The sequence below is a fragment of the Anser cygnoides genome, chromosome 12 (assembly GCF_040182565.1).
Source record: "Anser cygnoides isolate HZ-2024a breed goose chromosome 12, Taihu_goose_T2T_genome, whole genome shotgun sequence".
NCBI lineage: Eukaryota > Metazoa > Chordata > Aves > Anseriformes > Anatidae > Anser > Anser cygnoides.
In genome coordinates, this window is record NC_089884.1 from 13,201,306 (window position 1) to 13,227,168 (window position 25,863).

General features: G+C 56.3%; 1 protein-coding gene across 1 annotated transcript; it reads right to left on the bottom strand.

Annotated features, from left to right (window-relative positions):
- Nucleotides 1-54: 54 nt before the first annotated feature.
- SF3B3 (splicing factor 3b subunit 3) lies at nt 55-25,825 on the bottom strand. Its single transcript, XM_067004708.1, has 26 exons — nt 25,666-25,825; nt 25,378-25,487; nt 24,174-24,500; nt 23,216-23,388; nt 22,718-22,859; nt 21,771-21,883; nt 20,931-21,068; nt 20,063-20,166; nt 18,735-18,900; nt 18,126-18,221; nt 17,531-17,603; nt 12,237-12,388; nt 11,804-11,959; nt 11,378-11,533; nt 10,780-10,923; nt 9,916-10,038; nt 8,313-8,467; nt 7,381-7,555; nt 6,577-6,782; nt 5,573-5,729; nt 4,383-4,508; nt 3,205-3,417; nt 2,199-2,297; nt 1,693-1,836; nt 1,106-1,210; nt 55-839 (listed from the first exon to the last, which is right to left on the bottom strand). The coding sequence occupies exons 2-26, from the start codon at nt 25,445-25,447 to the stop codon at nt 699-701; spliced, it is 3,654 nt and encodes a 1,217-aa protein (XP_066860809.1). The 5' UTR covers nt 25,448-25,487; nt 25,666-25,825; the 3' UTR covers nt 55-698.
- Nucleotides 25,826-25,863: the final 38 nt, after the last annotated feature.

Sequence of the window (25,863 nt, forward strand, 5' to 3'; positions counted from 1 at the left end):
CCTGGGTGTCCCAGAGCCCCCCAGACCCCCAAGGAGAGGCGGCGGAGGCGGAGCGGTTAAAAACCAGGCTTTTATTGCGTCCTGCATGTGCTGCTCGGGCACGGCACGCAGCCGCGGCTCCTGCCAAAGGGGTTATGAAACGCATCAAGGCCCGGAGCCGGGCCCTGCTCCTCCCCGCCCCCGAGAGCCGACATTGTACAAAACTCTATTTACAGAGAAAACAGGCAAAAACAGCGAGGCCAAAACCCCCTCGCCCTTCGGGAGGGAGCACCCAAGAGCGAAACGGCCACGCAGCCCCTGGGGCAGCCACCCACGGCCCCCGTGAGTCCTGAGCCACGCCGCAGCTGCTCCCTTTTCCAAAAATCAGGGAATTTGCACAAAAACCTCCCGTCCTACAAGGGTGCAGCTGGAGGGGCCAGGGCACAACCCCCTGAAGGGCGGCGCGTCCTCCCTGGGGTGCTTCCCCCAGGGGACGGCGCCGACGGGCAGCCAAACCACGAGCCCTCACAGGAGCAGTGGGGTGCACAGGGAGGCCTCATGGCTGATACTCAGTGGGATCGTGGTACTTTGGAACATAACCCGAGGGGAACGAACCACTGTTCAAAAAGAAAACCAAAATCAAAACAACCCCGCACACATTCCTCCCTCCCCGCGTGCTCGGGAGAGCGCCCCCGGAGCGCAGCGAGCCCTGCTCCCGCTCAGAAGGCGTAGCGCGTGCGGATGTCCTCCAGCTTCTTGGACACCTCGGGGGGCGTCCGGTCCAGCTCCTCGGCCACGTTCTTCTGCTTGTTGGGCTCCATCGAGTTGAACTGCTCGCACAGGTCCCCGTCGATCACGTTCTGGGGGAACAAGGAGGAGGGAGGTGAAGCGACAGGGTGTGAGGGCACCAAGCCCTGCCTGAGCGGGGAAAGCGGCAGCAAAGGGCTCGCTCCCAGAGCTCCCTGGTCCCAGAGCTCCTCAAGCACCAGTTTTGGTCGCCACCACACTCACCACACCAGTACTGGTTCACAAACCTCTCCTCCACCGAGGAGAGGCCAGGACCTGCTGGCGCAAAGTCCCCGAGCAGCCCCCGAAATGTGGCAATGGGCCCCGCACCCGGACCCACCTTCACCGGGAAGTAGTAGGAGCGGAAACTGAGGTGGTCCCGCCCGCAGAGAGGGGGGTGCTCCGACCTCAAGTGCATCTCCACGTGCTGGAAGAAGTCGTGGTCCTGAGGAGAGGAAAAGAGCACGGATCATCGCGCGCTTACGGCACCAGCCAGGAACCGCTGCTGCCACCAGGCTCGGCCAGGGCTGATGGTGGCCCAGCTCTGGTGGTCAGTGGCCCGGTTTTGGTGGTCGTCACCCCCTCACGCTGCTCCAGGAGGCCCCGACAGATGCAGCGAAGAACGCTGCCTCCGGGACGTGAAGCACCAGCACTGGCAGGCTACACAGCCCTGCACAATGCTGGGCAACCCCCCTCAGACACAGGAGGGATTTACAGCAGCAGCGGGACAAGAAAAGCTTGGAACTCTTGACGAGCCCAGCGCAGCAGGAGGGGTTATCGAGCTCCCTCTCCTCCCCCTTGCGCCCGAGCTGTCCTGCAGCCACAGGCTCTCCTGCAGCCCCGCAGAGCCCTGGAGGTACCTCAGGGATGCAGCACGTTCACAGAGGCGAGAGCACAGAAAGCGGCATGACGACAGGGCGCGCTTACCTCGTGGGAAGTGAAGGGGACCAAGATCCCTATCCCCCCCGACAAGGTGGTGTAGACGAGAGATTCAGAGCCTCCAGGGATCAGCGTGGTCTTCTGCAGCGAGAGCACCGTCTCTCCCACGTGGTAGTTCATGATCACTTCGGCCTGCAAGTCGAGCACAGCAGCACATGCGTTCAGCTCGTATGAAAGCATCAAAGGCAGAGGAACACGAACAGATCCCACCACCCGCGAGTTCCGAGACCGCCTTCTGAGGGGACGCGCCCTGCACCTGCGAGCAGATGACAGCTCAGCATGCCACTCAGCTACCCTCGAGCTGGGCAAAGGGATGTAACAAGGTCGAGGAGGAAAGAAAACAAGTGTGCGGCTTCCACCCAGCACGACCCAATGGGCAGAGGCAGGATTTGGCTCCCAACGATGCTGAAATCCCACCAGCGCAGCACAGCGGGCGTGGAGGAGCAGGACTGGCTCCACAGCAAGCAGCACGTCCTCCTCCCACGAAGCCTTACCTTCTGCGACGCCCCGTTAAGGAGCCCCCGGTCCCAGAGAGCTTTGTTGCCTGTGGGGTCCTCGTCTACCTCGTCGTTGGTGTTGGGAGGCAGCCTCACCTGTGTCGGGAGAGCAGGGAAGGGTCAGCGAGGTGCAGAGAAGTGGTGCGTGGGGAAAGCCTTTGGGGCTCTGAACAGGCCGCCCGGGTGGGCTCTACAAGAACAGCTTTACGCTTACTGTAAAATCATCAATTTGTCCCCTCCAGCAGGGGCTCCAGGGTTAAATGGCAACCGTGTTATTAAGACTGATGGCCCAAAAACGCGGGCAAGACCTCGAGCAGGCTCTGCCTGGCACGTGCAGACCACGCCGGGAGGCAGGGCTGCTCTGAAGGCGGGTGCCCCTAATGAGCCCAGCTCGGGGCAGGGGCACCAAGAGCATTAATTTGCGTGCGGTGGCCAAATCCTGCGGGTGTAACGTCCGACACTCGCCGCACTCTGCGCTGCGAAGCGCCCGAGCACGCTTCAGAGATGAAAGCTCTGGCAGACAGACTGCCTGCTCTCTCCTCCTCCCCGGCCGAAGGCCAGCCAAGCAGGGAAGTGTCGGCACTGACTACACCATCTCTCGGAGGAAGTGACAGAGAAAGCTAGCGCTGGTGCTGAGGTCCGGGCAGGGAAAGCGAGAGTGATCACCCCGACACAAGTGGCTGCGAAAGGGCCCACGAGACCAAGCATCGTTTTAAGGCTTACGGCAATTTCTGGGGCAGTTTTAAGGTAAAGTCATCGGATGCTTCAGAAGCGCAGTGGGTTTTGACCCGATGATCCTTTAACTTGTTTGCTTTAGCTTAAACTGATAAACTGCAGCCGGCCGCCGTGACGACAGCCAGCGCCCCGTAAAAAACAAGGGAATGGCACAGGGCGTTGCCTCCAGCTGAGCACAGATTCTCATTCCTTTAAGACAAATCATGGGTGTTTTAAGGAAAAAGACATCCGTGTTCAGAAAGCCCCAACCTCTCCGAGGCACACTCACCACGCAGATGTTGCCGAATTTGTCGGCTCCGGCCACGGTGTCGTAGTCCAGGAGGGTGGCTGTGGTGACCCACCGCGGGTAGGTGTCGTCGGCGAAGATGATGAGCTGGTTCTCGTTCCTTTTGTAGCGCACCCAGATGAAGCTCTCCTGGACGTCCGACACGATCACTCTGTGCCCGATGGTCTGGATCCCGCAGATGTAGTTGGCGATGTGCTGCGGGGGGAGGGAGGACAACAGCTGAGTGCCTCCACCAGGGAAGTATAACCCAGCCAGGTGCCATCAGCTCCATCCTGCTCCACCTGAGAGCGTTTCCCTCTGTGAACCAGGGCCGGCTGCCCGGTTCTCAGCGTCTCCTGCAAGGCCACCTGTCATACTTGGGGTACGCTGCAGCCCCAAGCCGAACACGCAGCCAACGCAGGGCCCTTGCAAGGCAACGTTTTTCACTTAGCGGGCTGCGAATGGATGCAAGACCAGCACCCAGAGAAGCAGCGCCATCAGCAAACCAGACGTCAGCAGCAGGGCTTCCCCTCACTGCTGTAGCCCTGAAGGACAGCTTCGATTTCTCATGCAAGTCATGCTCAGCAGAGAAGAAAAAGAAAAAAAAAAACAACAAAGGAAGAACAAACATAACAAAAAGCCATTCCCCTACAAGTTCCCAGCTTGCTGCGTTTGGCTGTGCAGCAGCCAGCACCTGGCACGGGTTCTGCAACCAGCATGAGAGGAGCAGGAGGAGGAGGAGGAGCAGGCAATTAACAGTTAGAAAACCACGCTCCGAAATTTTTCTTCAAATCCCAGAGATGCGGAACAAGAAGGCCCATTGATCCTGTGCCTTTAAAAGTCCAAGAAATACTTTGAGAGAAAAATCCCCTTTTCGGTGCTCCAGCCATCTGCAGAGGTGCTCGTACACACCCAGCTTCTGTCCCCAGCCACTTAAGGAACCGCCCCCAGCAGCTGTCACGCCGTATCTGCACGGGACCTCTCGCATTTGCAGCTCCTGCACACGTCGGTGAACAGCACCGAGCCGGCACGGGCAGAGCTGCTGAGGCTGCCCTGGGTGGACCGGGAGGCCCAGGCCCAGCTCTCAAGTCCCGGGGCACGCTGGGGGCTGCAGCAGCAGCAGCTAAAGCCTTGCTTTGCCCGCAGTGCAAGCAGCCGTGGTGAAGAACAGGAGCCAGTACCTTATTCTCACACTTCCGAAGCAGCTTCTTCTTGCCCAGGTCGTACACACGCAGCAGCTTCCCAACCCCGATCAGGACTCGTCCTTGGAAGGGGGCGATGGCTGCAGGAACCTCCTCCACGGGGGTCTAGAGAGGGACGGAAGAGGAAGAGGAAGGCCGTGAGATCCCCACCGGCAGAGCTGCGCTTACGCCGAGCCTCAGGAGGGACTCGGCTACGGCCTGGCAGAAACTCGCTGGCACGCACCAAGGCTTTCAACAGCTGACCACAATCTTTTTAAACAAGTGGGGGACAAGGGCACCCTCCCAACGCCAGCACAGCCACACGGGTGCTAACGCAGCTCTGGGCACTACTGACAGCGCCCCAGCCGAGGGCAGGCGGCACAGAAGACAAGGTCCTGCTGCCTCTGCTCTTCGTGTCGCTTTTATCCTCAACAGAAAGATCTGATGCTTTGCCTGAAACTACCCAGAGGGAGCTTCCAGTTAGCGTTCCTAGCTCGGATGCCTTGGCTACGAGAAGTTGTTTCACACCATCAGCTCCGAAGGGGGTGCTTGGTGGCACCAGAGGGCCGTGCTCCAGAACAGAACCACCCGCGGCACCAGGACCAGGGATGTGAAGGAAGCCCCAATTTCCCTTCCCACGTGTTCAAACCCTGGTCGTGCTGGAAGCACTTGGAAGAACACAATTTGGTTTAACACAGCCCTGCAGAAACCCTTGCTAAAGCCCCCGAGGCCTGCCAGCCAAGCTGTCCCCTGGGCAACCAGCGCTTCCTACAGGCAGCCAAGAAGCGCGGTGACAGCTTCGTGCGGCCAGCACCGGGCCGAGCGCCTCGGCGCCAGGGCGACCTGTGTGAGTTCATTTCATAAACGAGCGCCAAGAGCAGCTCCCTGAGCTCGTGCTGAGGCAGAAACAGAGCTGCTCTCTCCCCTGCTCAGTGGGGGCAAGGAAAAAACCACTCCTTTCCTGTCCGCCAATTAGATAAGACAGCTAGAGGCAAAGGACCGGGAATCCCGGGAGGCCTGCGCTGTGTCCTCAGCTCGGCAGAAGACGCCCCATGTGATTTTGGGGGGAGGTGGCTTGTTTTCTTGGAAACTGTTTCCAGTGTGTAACACCCGCATGATGATCTGAGGCGGTGCTGCGATGTTACGGCTACGCTCAGGGCACCCAGAGGCTGCTCTCTCTCCCCCCTCACCTTGTGCAGGAACTCCAGCTTCTCGCCGCTGTTCACCAGCTTGTAGGTGTAGACGAATCCCCCAGCAACCGAGCGCGGGTTCAGGATCAGGTCCTTGGCCACCCCCACTAGCACGTACCAGTCCTCGCCCGTGTTGGAGAAGCGGCACACGGCCACGCTGCGGGGGACGAGACACTGGGGCTCAGCGCCGTTGCGACACAAACCCACCCGCAGCACAGCTTGTGCCTGCACAGGTCAGCCCAGCCCTCCCGCAGCGAGGTTTCACTTCCAGAGGTCAGTTTTCCTCCCTGCGGTCATGTTTGGAGCAGATTCCCTTGCTCTCCCATCAAAAAGATGCGCCACAGCTGTCTCACATGCCCAGAGCACCCCTTTTATGCTCTCGCAGACTTTAGCCACATGCAAAGCCCCACTCAAAGCTCTTTTCCAAAGACTGTGCCAATTTAGACCGCACGTGTAATCTTCCTCCCCTTCCACTGTTATTTCCTGCCTGGTGCCTAGCTCAGCCAGGCTGGGAATTCTGGACAAACAGGACAGAGCTTCTGGGCGAGCACGACCCAACCCCGCTCCACCTGCTGAGGCTCTGCGCTGCCTTCCCCGCATCCCTCCGGCGCTTCCCTTCCCATCTCCGCTCGTTTATCTGGACGAGAAGGGGAAGCAAGCGGGCGCAGGATGTTCTCGTGTTCCCAGCTCTCTTATCTCTCACTTCCATCCCCATGTTGTTCTTTAAGCACCAGGGCCCAGCGAATTAATTTGGAGAGCTGCACCAGCTCCCGGTGTCAAGTGCAGACAGACAGACCGGGGTGGGATGGGAAGGAAAGGCAAGACAAAAGCTTTGAGCACGTGGCAATCCCTTCCGGGAATTCACCTGGCCTCCTGATAACACGCTGCGCCTGGACTTCACCTCGCAGTAGTTAACAGTTGAGGAAAAGGATGAAAAAATAAAAACCCCCACCAAAGACTCAGCAGCAGCAGGGATTTTTGCTGCGCCTGGCACTGCTTCTTACCTGAAGGCGGCTTCGTTCTGCTCTAGCTGGACCAGATCCAAGGTGTTTCCCTGGATGGGGTTCATCACCCTGATAACAGAGGCCCACTGCCCGTTCCCTGCCTTGGGAGCACCGAAGATGGACTCTGGCAGGTTCTCGTTCAGGAAGGCTGCGGCCATCTCCGCGGCCAGCTCCCGCTCATCTTCGCCCGCAGCCTCCACCATTTCCTAGGGCACGTTAAAGGAAGGGGAAAAACCAGCTCAGAGCATTTCCTCACAGACCTGCCGGCGCTGTGCGCACAATACACCCCCTGACCCCCGGCCCAAGTACTCCAGAGCAAGGTTCCACCTGGGAAGACCTAAAAGCCTTTGAATTGCGAAGCTGCCATCTGTCCTGGGCTCGTTCCCCCAGCAGGTCTCAGAGCACACTGTCAGCTCTTCCCGGCCTGAGGGGCAGCTGTCTGGGGAGCTGTTTCTCCAGAGCAACAGCTCTGGAAACAACATTGAGCAAACTGAAGATGAAAACCCACTGAAAGCCAAACATTCTCACAGAGAACCCAAGGAACGGCGTTACGCAAGCAGGACTCTCCTGAGAAGGGTTTAGAGCTTGTCATAACAACACGCAAGGAGAGGAGCGCTGGGGAGCACTGCATCCTGCTGACATTCACGTTTCGAGGCAGATTTCCACTCCCTTCAGCGCCTGTGTCCGTACAGAGCACGGAAAGGAGCGGGCGGCAGCAGCTGGGACCGCCGAGAGGCGAGGGTTTCAGCAGGAGTTGTCCCCAGGGAAGGGACGCGTGTGCCACCTGTCTGCCACCCTGCCTACCTCGGCCATCTGCTGCTTCCTCTGCGCCTTGGTGGCCTCGGTGTACGCGTTGTGGTCCGTCTCGATGATGATCAGGTTGTTGCTCTCGGGGTGAATGACGAATTTGCGGGGTGTGTACTGCAAGGGGAAGGCGACCTGGTTGAAGACTGCCCCCAGCTTCTCCAGCGCCAAAATCCTGGGGGACAAAGATGTGAGAGGTGGTCAACACAACCCGACAGCGGCTGTCCCATGGGAGGAGGGTCATTCTGACACTCCTCAGAGATGCTCTGGTTACAACTGTATGAAAACTGCCAAAGCCTGACCAGCCAGCCTTTCTTCTGCAGCTTGCCAGCTGAAATGCCAGTTCTTCTGGCATTTCGTGACTGAAAGCCACAAGTCTCCCCAGAAAGAATGGCTCCTTTAAAAGCAATGAATGCTGCAATCTCAGCGGGGACCGATATGAAGAAAGTGCCTGTTCAAGTGCATGAAGCAGAGCTCCCGAATTTGTGCTCCCTCGTTATTTTCATATCGATTTAATCCCCGATTTAAAAACACAACAACCCCAGGCCTGTCGTGCCGCTGACTGCTCAGATGACGTGCCCTGGTTTCTGCAAAGCAGCCAGTTCAGGTCACAAGCCGGACGGTCCTAATGCACAACAGGCTCTCAGTTATCAACAACCTCCCTCGGCAAGGAGCGGTGAATTTAAGGATTACCCGAATCACATTTGTTATTTCAAAAAGCTACAAGGCACCAACCGGAGAAGCGCACCGCACCCTGTTTCTTTTTGACATAAGCACCCTTCTGTTCTGTTTGCTTTCGGAAACACAAACAAGTGTTTCTACCAAATCATGACCCATAATCAAATAACCTCAAAAAAAAACCTTGAAAATGAAGCTGAGTCACTTTACCCCTTTCCTTCCGAAGGCCCTTCTGGCATCCCCCCAGTTCTTACCTCAGCGTGTTTGTGGAGATGGCCACAATGCCCTCGGGGCACTGCTCAGAGGCAAAACCGGAGGCGAACTCCAGGGTCTCGTAGGACAGGGGAGTCAGGTGGAAACGCGACTGGTAGGAGTAGCTGAGCCAGGAGCGGCTCGACATGGCCAGCACCTGCAAGAGGCAGAAGGCAGCGAGTTGGGCACGCCCGGGGACGGAGGTGAGCTCCTTCTGTGCACCAGGAAGGGGTGTAGGTGAACGAACAGCGCGGCGACGGACCCCCGCGGCTGGAAAAATGGAATAAATTCCTGTGGGTGGGCTCTGCCCAGCTCAGAGCACACCTTCAGAAACACCGCTTGCTTTCAAGAGGCAGCGGTGTCTGGGAACCGTGTACGGCACGAAGAGGAGCCGTCAAGACAATGGACACTCAAACTGAGGTACAATAAAGAAAATTTTATCTGTAATACCCAAGATCAACTAATACTTTCATATCTTAAAAAAAAAACAAACAAACCAGAATGTTCTAGTGGGAACAGGTCTTACAAAAGAACTATACACTGTAGCTCCATCACCCTCCAAGTGCTGTAGCTCTGCTTTGGAATCTAAGTGACAGTTACTTAAAAAACATAAAAATAAATAAAATCAGTAGCCCACTTCCAATCAATTACGCTAAGGGAAACAAAGGAAGCAGACGGACTTGTAACTCCTCAGCTTCCCACACCTGGCTAACCCAACAGCAGCCCCATTTTCCTTTCTGCCCGACCAGCAAGAGCTGGAGTTGCCCTGAGGCTGCTCCAAGCCACACACCAGCTGTCCCCGAGCGTGGTTTTTCCTCCCCAGGCTGTCAGACAAGAAACCAAGGCTGGTGTTGATGCAGAAGGTGCTCGGTTGCTCGAGCTGCTCTCTGAGTTACAGCTGGGAGGCCGGCAGGGACAAGTCAGACCCACCCCGTGCACCACAACATGACAGCAGAGCTTGGATCCCCAGCTCCAGCCCCCTGCGCTGCCCGGCAGAATTTCTCAACCCTGAAGGTGTCATCCAAAAATGAGTCAGGCAGGGGGTGGCAGATCTCCCCAGTGTCACATCAGAAGGGCTAAAACGGCACTTCCGATGAAACAAGTTCTTCCCTGCGAGCCAAATCCTACAAATATTTTCCTCTAGCTGTGCACATTAACATCGTAGCCCCTGGCTGTGCCGCTCTATACTGGTGCGGGAGATGAGCACGACCTGCACCGAGCGGCCCAGGAGCACGGGGCTCCCTCGGGCTGTCCACTGAGGCAGGCAGGACAAGCTTTTTCAGCGTCTCCGTGCCACGAAATCCGTGCAGGGCTTTCCAGGCAAGCTGCAAACACAGCCTGTGGCTGGATGACTCCCTTTCAGGCAAGGCAGGGCAGCACTACACGTTAATTCCCAAGGGTATGGAGAATAGTGACAGGAACAAAGGTGTTTGTGGAAGGAGCGTGCTGCGAGCCAGGCAGCTCCGTAACAAAGCCGTTCTGCTTCCCACCCTCACCCAGAGGGTCCCTGCCAGGAGGCCCCCCTGCCCTGCCCATCAGTAAGGACAACGGGGAAGCTGGACGAGGGACTGGGCCCGCCCCCCTCGCAGAGCTCGCCCCACTCACCGCCTCCTGGCCCTGCATCCGGACCCGGAAGAGCTTCACAGGCCGCGAGCCCAGGTACCTGGTCCTGGTGTCGGAGAGATCACCCGTCACGGGGTCCAGCACGGTTCGCAGCAGCACACCGTTCTTGGCAGCAGGAAACCAGACAGTCAGACCACGATTACAGACACAGAGTAACCAGCCACAGCCCCGTATTGCTCAAGACAGAATTTCTGAAGAACCAGGCTTTTGTTTTCCTAGCTCCTGATACAACCCCTCCTGCAACCAGTCTCTACCTAAATTGGCTCTTAGTATCACAAACCCTAGTTCCTGCACACTCCCAAGAGGCAGAAAGGAATTACTATCAAAAAAAAAAAGCAAAAGCAAAAAACATTGACCAGATTTTTGGTACATCACATAGCCTTGAAACGCTTGAGGACTGACTCAGTTTCCTAATCCCTCTCAGTACAAAGCATTCTCCCCCCAAAGCCCACGCTGCTTAAGTTTGCCTTCTGACATCACTTGAGACTGCTCTGGTTATTTTTACCACATGTTGAATTGTCAAAACAACATCTTTTGGTCAAGGATCACAGAGTCAGAACTGGATGCAACAAAAACCGTGCAGGAGCAGAGTTATTAGAGCAGAGCCTGCGGTTGTGGGCAGTCACTTCCTTTGATACCCTGCCCTCCAGGCAGTTTCTGGAGAAATGACCAACAACATTTCACCCAGAAATTTGCAGAGCTTGCCCTCCTTCTGGAAGGGGAAGAGTACAACTTGTCCCGTGCGAAGTCTGGGGGGAATGTGCTGTCTCCTGCCTAGCCTCGGGTCTGGGAATGCAGGGGGAAACTCGCACTTGTGCCCCGCCACACGGCGAGCTCCCCGCTCACCTGCAGGCCGATGTTGAGGTAGAGGAAGCCGATGGAGCCCCGCTCGCCCAGCTCGTCCTGCTTCTCCGTGCCGCCCATCTCCACGATGCACAGCGACTCGGGCTGCGCGGGGAGGGCCTGCATGCTCAGCGGCTGCAAGCAGTCCTGTGGGAGGCAGAGGGGGAAAAAAGGAAAAAAAAAGTCACAACAGACACAGGCACGATGGATTGTGGCAAGCAAGGAGTGGCAACAACCCTGCGGTCTGTGGAAGACGAGCTCTGAACACTCGTCTGTCACAGGCAGAGGAATGATGCTGCTGCTCAGCTGCTAAACGCACTTGCAGAATGGGTTTGCTTTTACCACAGATACAAACAGTGAGAAGAGAGGAGAACAAAAAAACCTTTTATATCTTATCTCGTAAATGGCCAGGCCTGAGCAAGACCAGATAAAAGAAAGGAATCTGTTTCAGGCTGGGATCGAGGGCCACGCTTCCTCTCAGCTCGGCAGAGAAGCCACACCAGTTAAAGTTATTCCTTCCTGACATCCCCGGGACACGGCTCCCGAGCTCCCTTCTGAACGCTCCGAGCCAACAAGAGGCGAAGCCAGAGCCGCTGCTCACCGAAGGATCGAGGGAAATAATCCTGACAGTGTTGTCCACCAGCCCGACGGCGAGGAAGCGGGAGCGCTGCTCGCCGGGCGGAACGTTGGCCAAGCTCATGCACACCACATCGGCCGACATCTCCTTCCGCTCCGTGTACTCGTTCAGCTGTCCCGACTGAGAAGCACAAGAGGCACAAAGTTTATTTATTAACCGGGCAACGGGGCGGACCAGCACCAAAATCTCTCTCCAGACCCTTCCCCCACCTGGTTTTAAATTTATTTTGAAGATATTGCTTTGAATTATTATTATTTTTTAAACCATTTCTGCACAGCCTTGTTTCACTGCCAACTCCAAGGGCCAGAACAGCAGGTTTGCTCTGGGGCAGGCGCCCCACGCTCTGCCGTGCCCTTCCAGCCTCCCTCAGCAGGTTAACACCACACGTACCGGGTCCATCTCGAAGTAAACCAGCTCTCCTCCGGTCAGCGCTATCACCACCTGCCTCTGGTTCACAGCGCACTTGACGATGGTTTTCTTCCCGGGCGTCTTCCACTCGTTTACCCTTTTATCTGCTCGGATGTGCCGGATCCCATCCGGGTACACCTGAAGGACAGAAGGTCACGTTAATTCCTGGATTCCCAACTTTCGCCTCACCTGCAATTCCGACACAAGCAAGCATCACCCCGGCAGCACTGCCCTAGGTGCCAGAGGCCGGACTAGGACAACGCCACTCGCAGCTGGAAGCATTTTATCTCTGAACTACAGCAAGAAACCACTGAGCATGCACTGAGGGAGCTGAGGAGCATTTTCAGCTTGCCCAGTTTAACTAGCAGGATAAAAGAGAGAAGGAGCCGCAGAGGTGCCAGGAGCTGTCCTTTACCTGCACCAAAGCATCGTCCCCCAGCAGGGAGCAGGACAAGGTGGGCGTCGTACCCAGGAACCCCGAGTCAGTCACTTCTTCTACGGTCTCTCCGATGGACAGCACCAGCGTGGCATTTACGAAGGACACGATGATATAGGCGTCAAATTCATCTGAGCAAGGGAGACAGGAGGGGGAAAAAAAAGACTTGATTAAATAAATGCAAGGCTTCCCATCCAAATTCACAGCCTGATGGACGTCTAGCAGTTACTCTTCAGCAGAACTCCAGCGATAATTACGTCTGCTGGCAGTGCTGCGCAAGTTCATCCCAGGGCATGCAGAGCAAAAGCCGTCCGCTGCTGGGCTCTGAGGAACGCCAGGCCGAGCCGGGACGGAGCGACGATCTCTATACGGAGTCAGTTCGTGATGAACTGACTTCTTTGCTGGCATTCCGGCAACCCTACTGCCTGCCAAGGACGGCACAGGGCCTGCAGTTTTTAAGACCCTTGCCCCACCCCACGCAAGGAGCTGAACCCAGGTTTAACGCCCAGCGAGGCCCAACGCCAACAACCTGAACCACGGAACCTGTCTGCAGAAACCGCACCGTGGATGCTGTGAGCAGGAGTTCGCGAACCCCACCTCTGCCCAGTGTCCCCACGATAACAGGCTGCACACAAACGCTTAGGGACATTTAGGCCAGCAGGTGAGCTCAGGGCTGGCCCGCTCTACCTGCACCCAGCAGCTCAGCTGCCTTCCGCTCGCACTGCCACCCAGACGGGCTCCCAGGACGAGAAAATTCCGTCTTTAAGACAGAGCAAGAGTTGACCTTTACTTCTGCTGGTGCTGGTGACAGCACTGCGGCCATCGTGTCCAGCGCTGGCTTCTCCCAGAGGGAACAGCTTGGGGAGTCCAGTAGCTTGGACAGGGAGAAGCTATGCTAACAAAAACAGTCTGAACGGCTCACACGGAAATAGGGAAACTTCGTGGGAAACGGGGCAGGGGCAGCGTGCAGATGGAAAGCCCCAGCCTGCTGCTGCACGTCTGCGTTCTGCAGCAAGAGAGGCAGTAAAGAGGGGAGGGGAGAGCCTCGTTAAAACAGAGTAACGAACATAACAGCAGCAACGAAGCCGGCTGGGAAACGGAGCCAGGAGCCTCAGCGGAGGAGTGAGATTGCCTCAGAGGAGCTCCTGGTGCTGTTGTCATGCACGTGCCGTTTCTCCAAGAGGAGAAATCCATTTAACCCACTGTACCCAATTCCACCCCAAGCTCAGGCACCAAATCACATGAATTAGCAGGTGAAGGGGAGCGAGAGCTGTCCCAGCTGTGCCCCCGAGCAGTTTCACCAGGGTTAGCACCCGTGGGAGACACGGAGAAGCAACCAACGCATCTCGAGGCACGGAAAGAGAACAGAGAGCTCCCACCAGGACGAGTACGGGATGCCAGCAGGCAACACGCAGCCTAGTTCGGTTGCCTTTAAGCTGGTAACCGAACCAAAGGCTCCAGGAACGCATCTTTTTCCTACCCACCCTGCTCAGAGGAAGGTGTTGCCAAATCTGCTGTGTCACGTCTACTACCCAGCTCTGACACGCGGCTGAAAATATGCAAGTGAAGAACACTTCATTTTTCTCTGCACATCTGGCGCGCAGGCTCCGACGGAGCCGGAGGAGCTTTGTGCAGCTGAAGCAGCCCCAGCACTGCCCCGCGGCACGGCTCCAGCACTGCTCCCTTAGCGGTCGCGGCCAGGACCTGCAGCGCGCCCCCAGGCCCCGAGGGAAGCAGATCCACGCGGGACAGCCAGGAAACAAGAACGGAGCCTGCAGGCAGAAACAGATCCTCGCAGAATTCCTCTGCCACTACCAGGGGATGGTAGGGGTCCGGTGAGATGTGCGCTGCCGCACACCGCTTGCTTTCTGCTCTAAAACACGGCTTCTCCTGAAACTTGCATGCATTGCTGGAACACCAGAAGCCTGCAAGAATTCCTCGACTGCTTTAACTAGTGATCCTAGCAGTTCACTGCCCTTTAATTCATAAATATCCTGTAGACAGGATGTTCTAAAAATTCCATTGCAAAGACCAACGCTGCTTTCCAAACTCGAGAGCTGCTCCTTCCCCTGGGGCCGTCATTCTCATGACAAACCTCCGTGCTCCAGCTGGAGGCTCACCCACGTGGGCTGGAGCAGGATGAAGAAAGCCAAACAGATTCCCTTAGTCCTACTCCAAACAAAATTCATTCCTGCCTCCCAAGGCTTCTAGCTCTTTGTTTTCACTGCTTCAGCTACACCGGCGCGCATCGTTAATCCTGCGTCAGTAATGGCGACAAATGCACTTCTGCTCCCAGTCCGGGAGTGTCGCTTCGGGCCTCTCTGCTGAGGCTTTGGGAATAAAAGCTTTGATTTACCGGAGTGAAGTCAGCGAGTAGGACGCATTCATCCGGACTCGATACGGTTTTGCTTCAGAAGACTACCTAGCTGAAATTAAGAAGGCTAAATCCCCGGGGCACACTGAGAAGTACTCTCAGCTGAAGAACAGAGCCTTCTATCTTGACAAGATAACCACTCAGCTCCGTACAACCCCAAGCACAGCACCGGGCTGCCCAGCCTCGGGCAGACAGGCGTTACTGTGTGCAGACACAAGGCTGCAGGGATGGTTACTGCTGCCCTCATTGCTCCAGCTCGCCCCTTTCAGCTAGCGACAGACGCTTCACTGCCCGAGGAGCCACAGCTGCACTCGTTCTCCTGTGCCCTCCGTACACGCTTCCCGCAGCCCCATGCACGCCAGTTAGGAAAACGTCTCGCTTCCGTCCAGGAACGCCGTGCCGCTGCCCTTTTTGGGACTTGCCAGGAATTCAGTTTGGTTCGGCCCCTGGAGTTCCATCACCGTGAGCCAGCCCGCGCCCGACACGGGCATTTCACGCGCCCAGACCCGCGGCGTTTGGGTTTGCACAAACACACACAGCTCAGCGGGCAGAGACAAGCGGGGAGGAGGTTCAGGGCTACTCTCACTTGGAACACCCGGGGGATGCCAGCACATCTCCCTAGGCTCCCGTTTACTCCTGCAGCACTGACTCACCGCGCTGCGCCGTGTGTGCAGGAGCTGGCAGCTGCCTCCACGGCCCAGCGCGCAGCCCTGAGCTCCCAGCCCTCAATACCCAGCTGTAAATAACCCAGAGATTGGTGCAAAGCCCTCTGCTCCCCTGTCTGACGGCAGGCAGGTGCCAGGACCGCAGGGCAGTCCCACGCCAGCAACGCCTACGGGTGCCTCAGGAATTATTGGTTGTCTTCTCTGAGGGGGAAACAAAAAAAGCAGCTCGGGAGCCGAGAACACCTCTCGAACGCACACCTGATTTTAGGCAGAACACCATTCTGCAGACAGTCAATTATTCTGCCCCCCAAAGAGCCTGAGAAGGAACGGGAGACGCCTTCTACTCCTCAGCTACTGAAGCCCAAAGGCACCAATCTCCAGCTACACGACAGCTTCCAGAACTCATGCACTGAAAAGCTCAGCGGAAAGGGAGCCCCGTGGCTTTGGGACTGCGGGTGGTTAATCTGTGGGCCTGCTCAGGAGCCCCTAGCAGTAGGTACACACCTGTGGTGATCAGCACCTCCACCACCAGCCACCTGTGGAAGAAAAAAAGAGGCTTGGTATTGGTAGTGTGCATCACCACGTACCAGCCAGGGTTAGCACTGCTCCGAAGGCTGCCACCCGCACAGGTCTCTGAGGCCCTGCAGCACGCGCTCGCCGCGGCACCGAGGCAGCGCCAGGCAGCCCGCCCGCAAACTGAGCACTCACACCAGCACCCGTGCAGCTTCGGGATCAGACAGGTGTCTGAAAGGGCCCTGCGGTCTGATTAAAACCCACAGAAATTGTGTGAACTCAAAGAGTCGTGGCTTGGTGATTGCTTTTACGGAAAGGTAAACTATTTAAAAAGTGGCACGGCTGCCAACAGCTCCTGGCATTTTTGGAGTCATCGAGATCTTTATGCTGAAACTCAGAAAATCTGGTAAGAGGAAAAAGAGGCAGAAGCAAGACCGGGCTGCTTTATGTAGGTTAGCGATGGTCCCCCGTCCCCTGGAAGTCAAAGTGCTCCTCTGGAACCCCACCAGAAAAGGTTTTAAAACTGTAAGGTCATGTCGGAAGTCTCGATCTCTCCAAGGCAAACAACGTTACCAGCTCCTATTCTGGAAGGCAGGAGCACGAGCAAACTGGAATGCCTCTTTTAAAGAAAATCACATGGGTTTGATATGAACCGTGGAAATATTTTCCTTCTGACCCCTTTCATTTCTGGGAAACGCGCAGGCATTTCCCGCACAGGGTCCCTTCCACGCTGCTCGGGCAGTACCCGAGCCTCAGAACACACATACAGGAATTGAAGGCAGGTCTCAGGTGGCAAGGAAAATCCCACAGCAACGCCGGACACCCCCACAGGCTCCCTGGAAGACACGCTACTCCAACACTGCTTAAAATCGAGATACCAGCACAGGAGGATGGGGTCTCTGCTGCAACACCTGCCATTTCTATACCCAGAGCATAAAACCACAGCAAGTCTCTGCGAGACGTGCACTGCCTCAGGAACAGCCACGGAGACACACCAGCGCCCCGACTAGTTTCATTTCAGGCATGCTTGGAATTTCTGAGGACCTCCGTTCTCACCCCCAAGAGAGGCAGCACGAGGGCTGACATTTCCTCCTATACTTTCGCAAGGCAAATCCATCATTTTGGAGCAGGTTAAAAAAATACGAGCAAACCCACAAGCTCATACATTTTGACAATTTCAATGATTGGACTTCCTGGAACGCGCAAGCACCCTACATCCCGCTGGGGTTTTGAATAGGCAGCGCGTCCCAGCCCAAACAGGCTGTTTTCTTTACAGACAGGCACGGAGGGAAGTAATAAAACACAAATACTGCTGCCCATTTATCTGCTTTGTTCCGTAATTCGCATCCTGCTGCCTCGCAAAGAGCTGATTCCTGCAGTTGTCAACACCTCCGAAGAACAGCGAGCGTGCTCCAGCACACAGCAGTGCTGCTGCCTCCTGATGTCAGAGCAAGAACTCGTGGAAGGTGGAAAGGGCGAGAAGAATTCTGGAGGTGCAGCACAGCGGGCCGTGGGCAGGTGTTTCTTTGTCACAGGGAAGCGTGACAGTCCTAGGGGGGCTTCCACGTACAATTTGCCGATTCAAACTGAGTTTCAGGGACAGCACGCAGCCACCGTGCTGCACCCTTCCTACCTCCTCGGACAAAAGACCCCCCAAAAACCAGCAAAAGAACCCCACAGCATGTCATCACCTCCCCGTGCTTTAGGAGGACACCGCGTACCTTCAACGTGCCTCCTCACGGTCCACACAGCGTTGGGGTTACCGGGCAGCTCCGAGACGGCCATTTCGGACACCTAGGGGGAAACGGAGACCAGGTTCTTTTGATAACAGATGTTCGGACTTACCGGGGGATTACTTACTGTAACAATCAGCCTTTAAGCTTTCCCACAACTGGGCAGGAAAACTACCAAATTCCCAGCTCTGATGCTCCCCCCGTGCCAGATGTGCAAGGGGGCAGAGCACGCGGAGCAGCGCTGTCGCAACACGAGGGCTCCAGCTGACCAGCTTTTACACGGGGTCACCCGCCCCCGGCGCCGAGAGCAGCAGCAGCTGGCAGGGACGCTGCGAGAGCTCCAGCTCGAGACACTCGCGTGTTAGGGGAGACAAAATGCAGGTGGTGCGGAGTCAACGGAACAAAAAGCCTTTGAGGCTGGGAGAGCGAACAGCGCGGCCCTCCTACTTCCGAGGCACAAGCCTTGAGTTTTAGCCTGCCTTCCAGACTACAGCGAAAGGAGAGCCCCCTCCTCACGGCACCCTCAGTCCTCAGGTCATCTCCCGCTGCCTCCCGCCGTGTTTCTGAGGAGCTGAAGTCTTACCTCAAGCCCATGCCTCAGAACCCTCAGAGACGAGCGGGGCCCCCGGCCACAGGCCACGTACAGCTGGGGGGTGTCCTCGTTGGCCAGATCCGCGATCTGCGGGGAGGAACTGTGTCAAATCACCCGCAGGAAGAGGAAATAAAACCGAGCTCTGTACACCGTGCTACTGCTTTAATGCTTTCTTCAGCCACTACAAACTGTGAGGATGCCACAGGGTGTGCCATCTGCTGCCCTGAAACACTGTCCGATTTTACCCAACCCCTCTGCAGAGGGGACGAGAACCGGTCTAATGGTCAAGAGAGGACCGGCACGGGACTGCTGGCCGACACCGTACGTCCCGATGTGAATTTATCACCACGGCAATCAAAACCTGTCAGACTGGGTGCCAGTCTCGGGCAGCTGGCCGAGGATTTAGCAGGCCTGCTTTTCTACCAGCATTTATTGTGGCACAGAATTTCTGGAAAGCTAGGATAACGTAGCTCTGGTGACTCTGCTTACACGCAAATACTCTGCAGAAAAGCAGAGGGAAAAAAAATCATGCCTCCACAATGAATTCCTCCAAGTGAGAAAGATTTATGAGTGGGAGGGAGCTTGCTGACGGCAACGCACCTGACAACACAGAATAGGCGACAAACTGTCCAACTCATCCACCAGCACCAGGTTCTTGAGGGGCCGTGGCTGGAAGAAGAACGTATCTCCTTCCTCCAGGGGCATGGCAGAAGAGAACTCGGGCTCCTCGTCGTCGTCGCCCAGGTGAGCTATCTGGTACAGGTAGCTGAGACAGAGAGCAAGAGGACGCTGAGCACAAAGCACGGGCTGCTCCAAGTCAGGCACAGCCAAACACCGGGCAGCAGGGTGGAGGAAATCCTTCCCTATCTCACAGCCGTTAAAATGTAGCCTTAGGGATCGTTTCCTTGGTGACAAGAACACGTTACAAGGGAATCTGATGGCTGCTAAATGAATAAATTAAATCGAGGTCTCCTCATCTGCAGCTGTCCCTGACAAGGTATCGCAGGGTTTCGGTGTTTTGCCTCAGAGATGCTCATGGTAGAGCCAAAGCACTGGCAGCTGAGGCCACAAGCAGGGCCAACGATAAGACTGCAGCTCTGCAGTGCCGTGTTTTATTGGAGTACTCTCACCTCGTTACTTCTAACCTCACTCTCTGTTCCATTTTATGGGTCTAAATAACACAAAGATCAAGTTAAACTTCAGAGGAGAAAATAAATCCAGAAGGACAGGCCAATTCAATTCCTATTTTTAACATGTGCAAACGAACATGGCTTCCTCAAAAGCTTGCTTTACAAAACTGACTTCAGCCGCTCTGGTAAACCAGAGGGAGCTCCCCCGGGTGGCTGACTCCGCAGATGCAGTCAGAAGAGCACGAGCCTCCATTTCTGTGAGCATACCGCTGTAAAGCCACCTCCAAAGCCTTCTTCCAATCTTTGGAATATTCCTGAACCCCAAATACAAGAAGAGGAAGCCCTCAAAAATGATTGTATTAAGAAGCGGGCCACACAGTTACTGACAAAAAAACCCTACCTACTCCCGAGCACGCCATCAGGTTTTGAGACACTGTACTACGCGTGCAAGTTCAGTGAAAATCAACCAAATTAACCAAAAGATAATTCATCCATCGGGACATGACTGATCCTACACGAACCCTAAGTGCGCAGTTCTTCCAAAACCTGTTGCAGCAACATGTTATCTTCTGTCCTCTGCCCTACAGTATTTAATCTGGGTTCAACAACAAGAAAATTCCCCGTTCAGTCATAGCCTAACCCAATTGTTCTGCTCAAGCCATGTGAACAAAGCATTAATCCACTCATTAAAACAGAGATTGTCTTTTTATGTTCAGTAAGGTCAAGGGTCGGCTTGCAGTCCTGAACAGAAACAGGCTGTTTCAGGGGAAAAATGCTGATGTGCAATTGTTTACTCACTGGTTTCCAAATTCAGAAGCCACAAAGAGAAAGCCCGTCTTCAGCACGCACATGGCAGCAGCCACAGGAACGGTGTCGAAGTACTTCAGCCGAATCTCCGTCACCTGAAAGCAGACGAAGACGTGACTGTGCTTGCAGCGTACTAAAGCCATACAGGTCTCTCAATAAAAAAGCCAGGCCTTCTGCTTCATCCTGAGGCTTCCTGGCTTCTGAAGCACTGAGTCATTTTAGAAAAAAACAAAGGCAGATGTGAAAGTTATCTGCCTAAAAGGAAGAGGGAACTGGCTCAGTTTGCACATCACTGCACACCAGCCGTCCTCCACAAGCGCACAACTGTCCTGAGCAAACGTCTGCACCCGGCACGGTCACAGCACCCCTCGGTAAAGCACTCAAGAAGAATCTCGAGCCACTTACAGATGCTGCGCGCTCACTCTTTGTGCTGAATTTGATGTGTTTAGATGCAGGTGGAGCTAATATTTGACATACACTCAGAAAAAAACAAGCACCAAGCACGCGATTCAGTGCAGCAGCGATCTCTTCACTGAGAAGCACCAGGGCAGGCAGCAGCAAGCCTCCTCAGTTCAGGTTTATTTCCACTCTCAGACCGGCTGCACCAAGGTGGCTATCTCAAGTGGCAACGAGACCGACTGCGGCGTGTACACAACAGCTTTGTATACCTCGCGCTGCCTCTGTACGAGCAAGGAGCCGTTACGGCCATGGGTGCAGCTGTTACAAGGCACGCAGACCGCGCGCCACCAGAGCTAAACCCAAAACATTAAGCATTTGTCTGTTTAGAGAATCAGGCAGAACGATGAACCGAGGACTCTGTGGCGACGAGCGCTTTGTGTTGTCCTGCCACGGTGCTCACCATGTCTTCATCGGTCTCCAGAGTGATTTTGAAGATGTCTCCCTGCTCCGTCTGGGCCAGGAAGAAGAACATGGACTTGGTCTTGTGTGTGGCGGAGCAGACAAAGATCATGCCCCTCTCCGGGTCGTCCAAGTCGTTCTGCCGAGAGAGCACGCAGGGTCACTGCTGGGAGACTCAGAGCAAGCACACGTGTGGCGCCACTGCCTGCAGCGCTCCCACCTCACGGGCGCCCTAGACCTGACCGCACGGGGACAGGTTTTCAGCACAAAGCCCACGCCCCGTCACAGCTGGCACATCCCCCCCCCGCAGGAAATACATCCCTCAGGCACTGTGCCTCAGCGCTCCCCCTCCTGCCCCTTTCCCCCTCCTCCTGGAGGACCCTCACTTGTCAGAGCCAAGGGCTGCATCCCACGAGCAGCACCGAGCTTTGGCAGGTGCTCAGAGCTCTGCCAGAACCTGCAGCGGAGGAGGAGGAGGAGGAGGCGGCAGAGGATGGAGCAGCTGAAGATACGACAGAGCTGCTGCCGAATTCACCCACACCCACAGCAGCAAGCGTGCCTCACCGTCTGCAGTCATCCTCTCACGCTGCCAGCGCTGCCTGATCAGAGCCTTTGTGGTGTCTGCAGCACGAGTCTCAGAGAAGAGACATGAACCAAACTCATCCCTTCAGGCTGCGCACACCCCCACGGCCCCACGTGCAAGGGAGACAACAGGCTGGCAGACTGCAACCCTCCTTCCCTGCTTTAAATCCTCCCGACGCAGGCAGACGCTGCACACACGTTCAGCACCGACAAGAAATATCTCAAAAAAAGGGTAAGGGAGGAATCCCGGAGCTCTCACCCGTCTTCTGGGAATTGGGCATCTGATGTCAGGCTGGTCACCGAAGTTTTTGTACGTGATGTAGTTCTCTGAGCAGATCAGCACCCCGCTGGGGCCATCAGAACCGCCAGGAACTGAAACACAACAAAAAAACGTCACCCTAAAGAGTCCTTGCCACGGGTCTGACTCGCTGCCTGTAAAGTAGTTTAGTTTTCTTTAGGACAGCACAGGTCCCATTGCTCTGAGTAACCCTAAATATGAGTCTGCTCTGACTGAGGAGAAAGAGACACTGAACCGAGGGATTAGGAAGGAGAAAAAGATGTGACTTCGGACAAAATGCCTGTTTTATCCTTCACATCTCACTGCCTAGAAAGCCACGCCATGCCCCAAATACCAGCAGCACATCAGCTGAGGCTGACCCTTGGGTCACTGGCACGTTTGCTCATTGCCATAAAATCTCCCAGAGGCTTTCTGACCCTTCCTTCGTCCTCTGAGCACGCCTTTAGAAGGCTGCTATCGAGCCCCGTGGGCGGGCAGCAGCGCTCGGACCCAGCGGCGGGGCAAGAACAGCGCGCGCTGCCCCTCCTCAGCTTCTGCTGCTCCTGGGGAGGGCCCCGCAGCGCGGCCGTTCCCCCCGGCCAAGGGGCTCGCTTCGCTTCCCTCCTTGCGTTTAGAGACCCTCGCGTGCGCGTTAGCTGCTGGAATCCCACGTGGGAGCACAGCAGCACCCGTGTGGTACCTCAGATTGCATCCCTTCGTGTCTGTCCCTAATTTTAACATCTCGTGGCTCTGAGCAATGAGAACCCGAAGGAAACCTCAGAGCTCTGCATCTCTTCTTAAACCTCAGCTGCGTCCGTGCGTTTCTAAATATTTCCATGCAGGAACCCAACTCCCACTTAATTTACGCCGGTGGCTCAGACTACTGCCCTCATAACCCCCTGGACCTAAGGCAGCCCGGTGGCCGGCACCTGTTATTAGGAAGTTGCCGTGCTCTTCCAGGGGCTCGCTGTATTTCCTAACAACGTGGTTCAAACCCAGGTCCAGCTCGTAAAACGTCAACGTCTGCTGTGTGTTGGCTGCTGCTTCCCCCGTTGGATCGTTGTCTGCTTCCTGAAACAAACCACAAATTTCAGATTTTAAATTCTTTCAAGCCACCGATGGCAGAATGCTTTTGGCGGAAGCATTCCGAAGCGCTGAAGTCCCAAAGACAACGCACAAAAAAAGGTTCAGAGGAAGCAAACGTGCCCGTTTGCAGCTGAACAGCGAGACCCTGAGCAGAAGCACCGAGACAGAACAGAATCCCAGTTCTGACCGGAGGCTCGACCAGAAGCAGGTGAGTTTGAGACAGAAATTCCCTGGGACAGCAAAGGCAGGCAGCGCTCCCTGCCTTCACGGGCAGGTAAAGGGAAAGGGCAGAAGAGAAATGAAGCATTAAGGATAGCAAAGGGCAACCGGGTTCTTCTCACCTCGTAATCCATCTCCAGGCAGGCAAACATCGGGTTCTCAAACCCCACGTCGACTCCCACCACGTGGTAGACCAAGGTATTGGCCTTGTGCGCCTCCAGCGGGGAGGAGATGGTGAGGCGGGCGGCGGCATCCCTGTTCAGGATGTACACCAGCTTCTGCTTCTCGATAGCGCCTGAAACGGGAGGGCGGCGGGGCAGTGCTGGGCCACAAAGCCCCTCATGCCCACCTTCCCCTACACAGACGAACTTTGTGACAAGGTGTCAGCGTTATTTCCGCTGCTGCGGGCACCCCGTGCCTCTAATTAACACCAAACATTTAATTTTCAGTGCCTCAGGCTCAAGCCACAGCAGAGCCGCCAGCTCCCTGACGCCTAACGCTGCTCTTTGGGCCTGCCCAGCCCCGTGCTCGCTCCCCTGTCGGCACCACGTGGGCAGAGGGAGCTCACGCAAAGTGTTCACTCACACCACGAGCTCGCTGTCCCTTTGGCTGCAGAAGCACAACCGTTAGTGACACCAGCCAGCTGACCAAGGAACTGAGACAGCTGACGGTAAATCCTATCAAAAAAAACCCAAGAAGCCCACCCCAGGCTCCTGCTGCCTGCAAAGCCTGATCAGAAACGCATCCGGTTGTCCTCAGAACTCATCTCGGAGAAGAGACATGAATTCACAGCATCATTTCAGGCTGTAGGACCTACTGGAGGCCCCAGTGTTTCTCCTAGATAGCGCGTGCCAGGGCTCTGTCTGCTCACCGTGAGGCAAGCTGCCTTCCCAAACTGCTGTGGGGCAATTAAGTTGTGCAGCGTCAAGGAAGCAGCCCGCGTGCCTGCACTCTCCCTGATGCGCCTAACAAGCTTCCTGAGAACAAACACCCCGACTACACCTGGCAGGGGCTCGCTTCGAAGCTGCCAGCCCCGGGACAGGAACGCGAAGCAGAAGGACCCGACCCCCGCTGACTTACTGATCATGACCGCGCGGCCCTTCGGGTCCACGGCCAGGTACTGCCCGGGCACGATCCTGCGGCAGCCGCTCTTGCCGAAGGTCTCCTGGTGGATCTTCTCGAAGACGTTCTTGGAGGGCTGGTACTCCAGGATGACGATGCGCCCCGAGTCGCTGCCCACCACGATGTAGTCCTTGGTGCCGCCCGTCAGGCGGAAGGCCATGAGCGAGCGGATGACCCCGAACACCTCCACCGTCAGCAGCGTGTGCACCTTCCCCGTGTTGGGGTCCGGGCGCAGCAGCTCCAGGATCTTGCCCCGGGACACGACGATTTCTTGCTGCTTGGTTCCTGCGGGGCCCAGAATGCAAAGGAGTGAGCGGCAGCACAGCGTGAGAGCGCTCCCGGGCGCTTTGTGGTAAAAGCTTCTTGGTAATGAGAATAAGATGAGAACAGAATGACAATAACAGCACCTCCTTGGCATTTATTTACTACTATAATTACTAAAAAAGAATGTAAAGTGATGTGTTCACCACTAACAACGATGCTGGAACACCTGGGTGATGACCACAGAATCACAGAATGCCCCGAGTTAGAAGGGACCCACAAGGATTGAGTCCAGCTCCTGGAATTAATCTTTGATTAATCTTTACAAAAGCTTTTACTCATTTTGATATATTTATTTTATCGATTTATACAGCAATTATTATCACGCCAACTTGGTTCCCGCTTACCACGTTAGTGCCTTTTCATTACTACTGCCCTTTGCTTAAGAACTTACTGCCCAGCCCTGCAGTGCTGGGGGGCATGAGAGAGATTTTTTTGGTAACTTTCCCATTTACAGAAGGGAAACTTCGATGGCAGGTAAGGAGCTGGAAGAGAACAAACCCCCCCGCCGTGTCGTGGACAACCAAACTTCCCCTCATCTTCCACAGGTCCCAGCCGCACACCCAAGACAACCATAGCAACACCTCCTTGGCATTTATTTGCTGCTGGAATCACCAATTAAGCGCACAGGGACTTGTTCACCGCTAACAACGACGCTGGAGCATCGGGGTGAGGACGGAAGCGAACGAAACGCCCCGTTATATCGCGGGCAACCAAACTTCCCTGCACCCTCCCGCAGGCTCCCGCCGCACGCCCCAGAGGAGGCGACAACCACGGGCCGCAGCCGTGCGGGTGCCGAGGGCAGCCCGGGCCCCGCAGCCCCTTCCCCCGGCGCAGCTACCTGAGAAGTTGCCGTGGATGGCATAGCTGATGCCCGTGGCGCGCTGCAGCGTCAGGTTGTACAGGAACATGGCGGCGTCGCCTCACGCCTCGGCCGGGCCGAGCCTAGAGCTGTACACAGGGACATTTACTGAAGTAACCCCGCAGGGCGCAGCCCCCCCCGGCCTCACCCCGGCGCCCCCCCCCCGGCCTCCCTCAGCGCTGTCTCCCCGCTGCCGCCCCCCGCCCCCGAAATGGCGGCCCGCACCGCGCCCCCCCCGGCCCAGGGACGCGCCGGGAGCGGCCCTACCGTGCGGATGGCGGCGGGCGGCGGCGGATGGCGGCGGATGGCGGCGCGGCCTAGGCGGGCTCCCCGCCGGCCCGCTCCGCCATGAGCCCCGCGCCTCCCGCCCGGGGCCTCGCGCGAGGCCCCGCGGGCCGTGAGGGGCGGGCTGCCCGCCGCGCTGCCTGACAGCACTCCCACGGAAACGCGGCCTCTCCCCGCGCA

Bases quoted from the DNA above. Each gene is read 5' to 3' on its own strand.
- SF3B3 (XM_067004708.1), bottom strand. From the start codon at position 25,447: ATGTTCCTGTACAACCTGACGCTGCAGCGCGCCACGGGCATCAGCTAT. The intron at 23,389-24,173 runs GTAAGTCAGCGG...CTCCCGTTTCAG, and splicing joins GGGCCGCGCGGTCATGATCA to GCGCTATCGAGAAGCAGAAG. The intron at 11,534-11,803 runs GTACGTGTGGTG...TGTGCTTCTCAG, and splicing joins TTTACTTCGAGATGGACCCG to TCGGGACAGCTGAACGAGTA.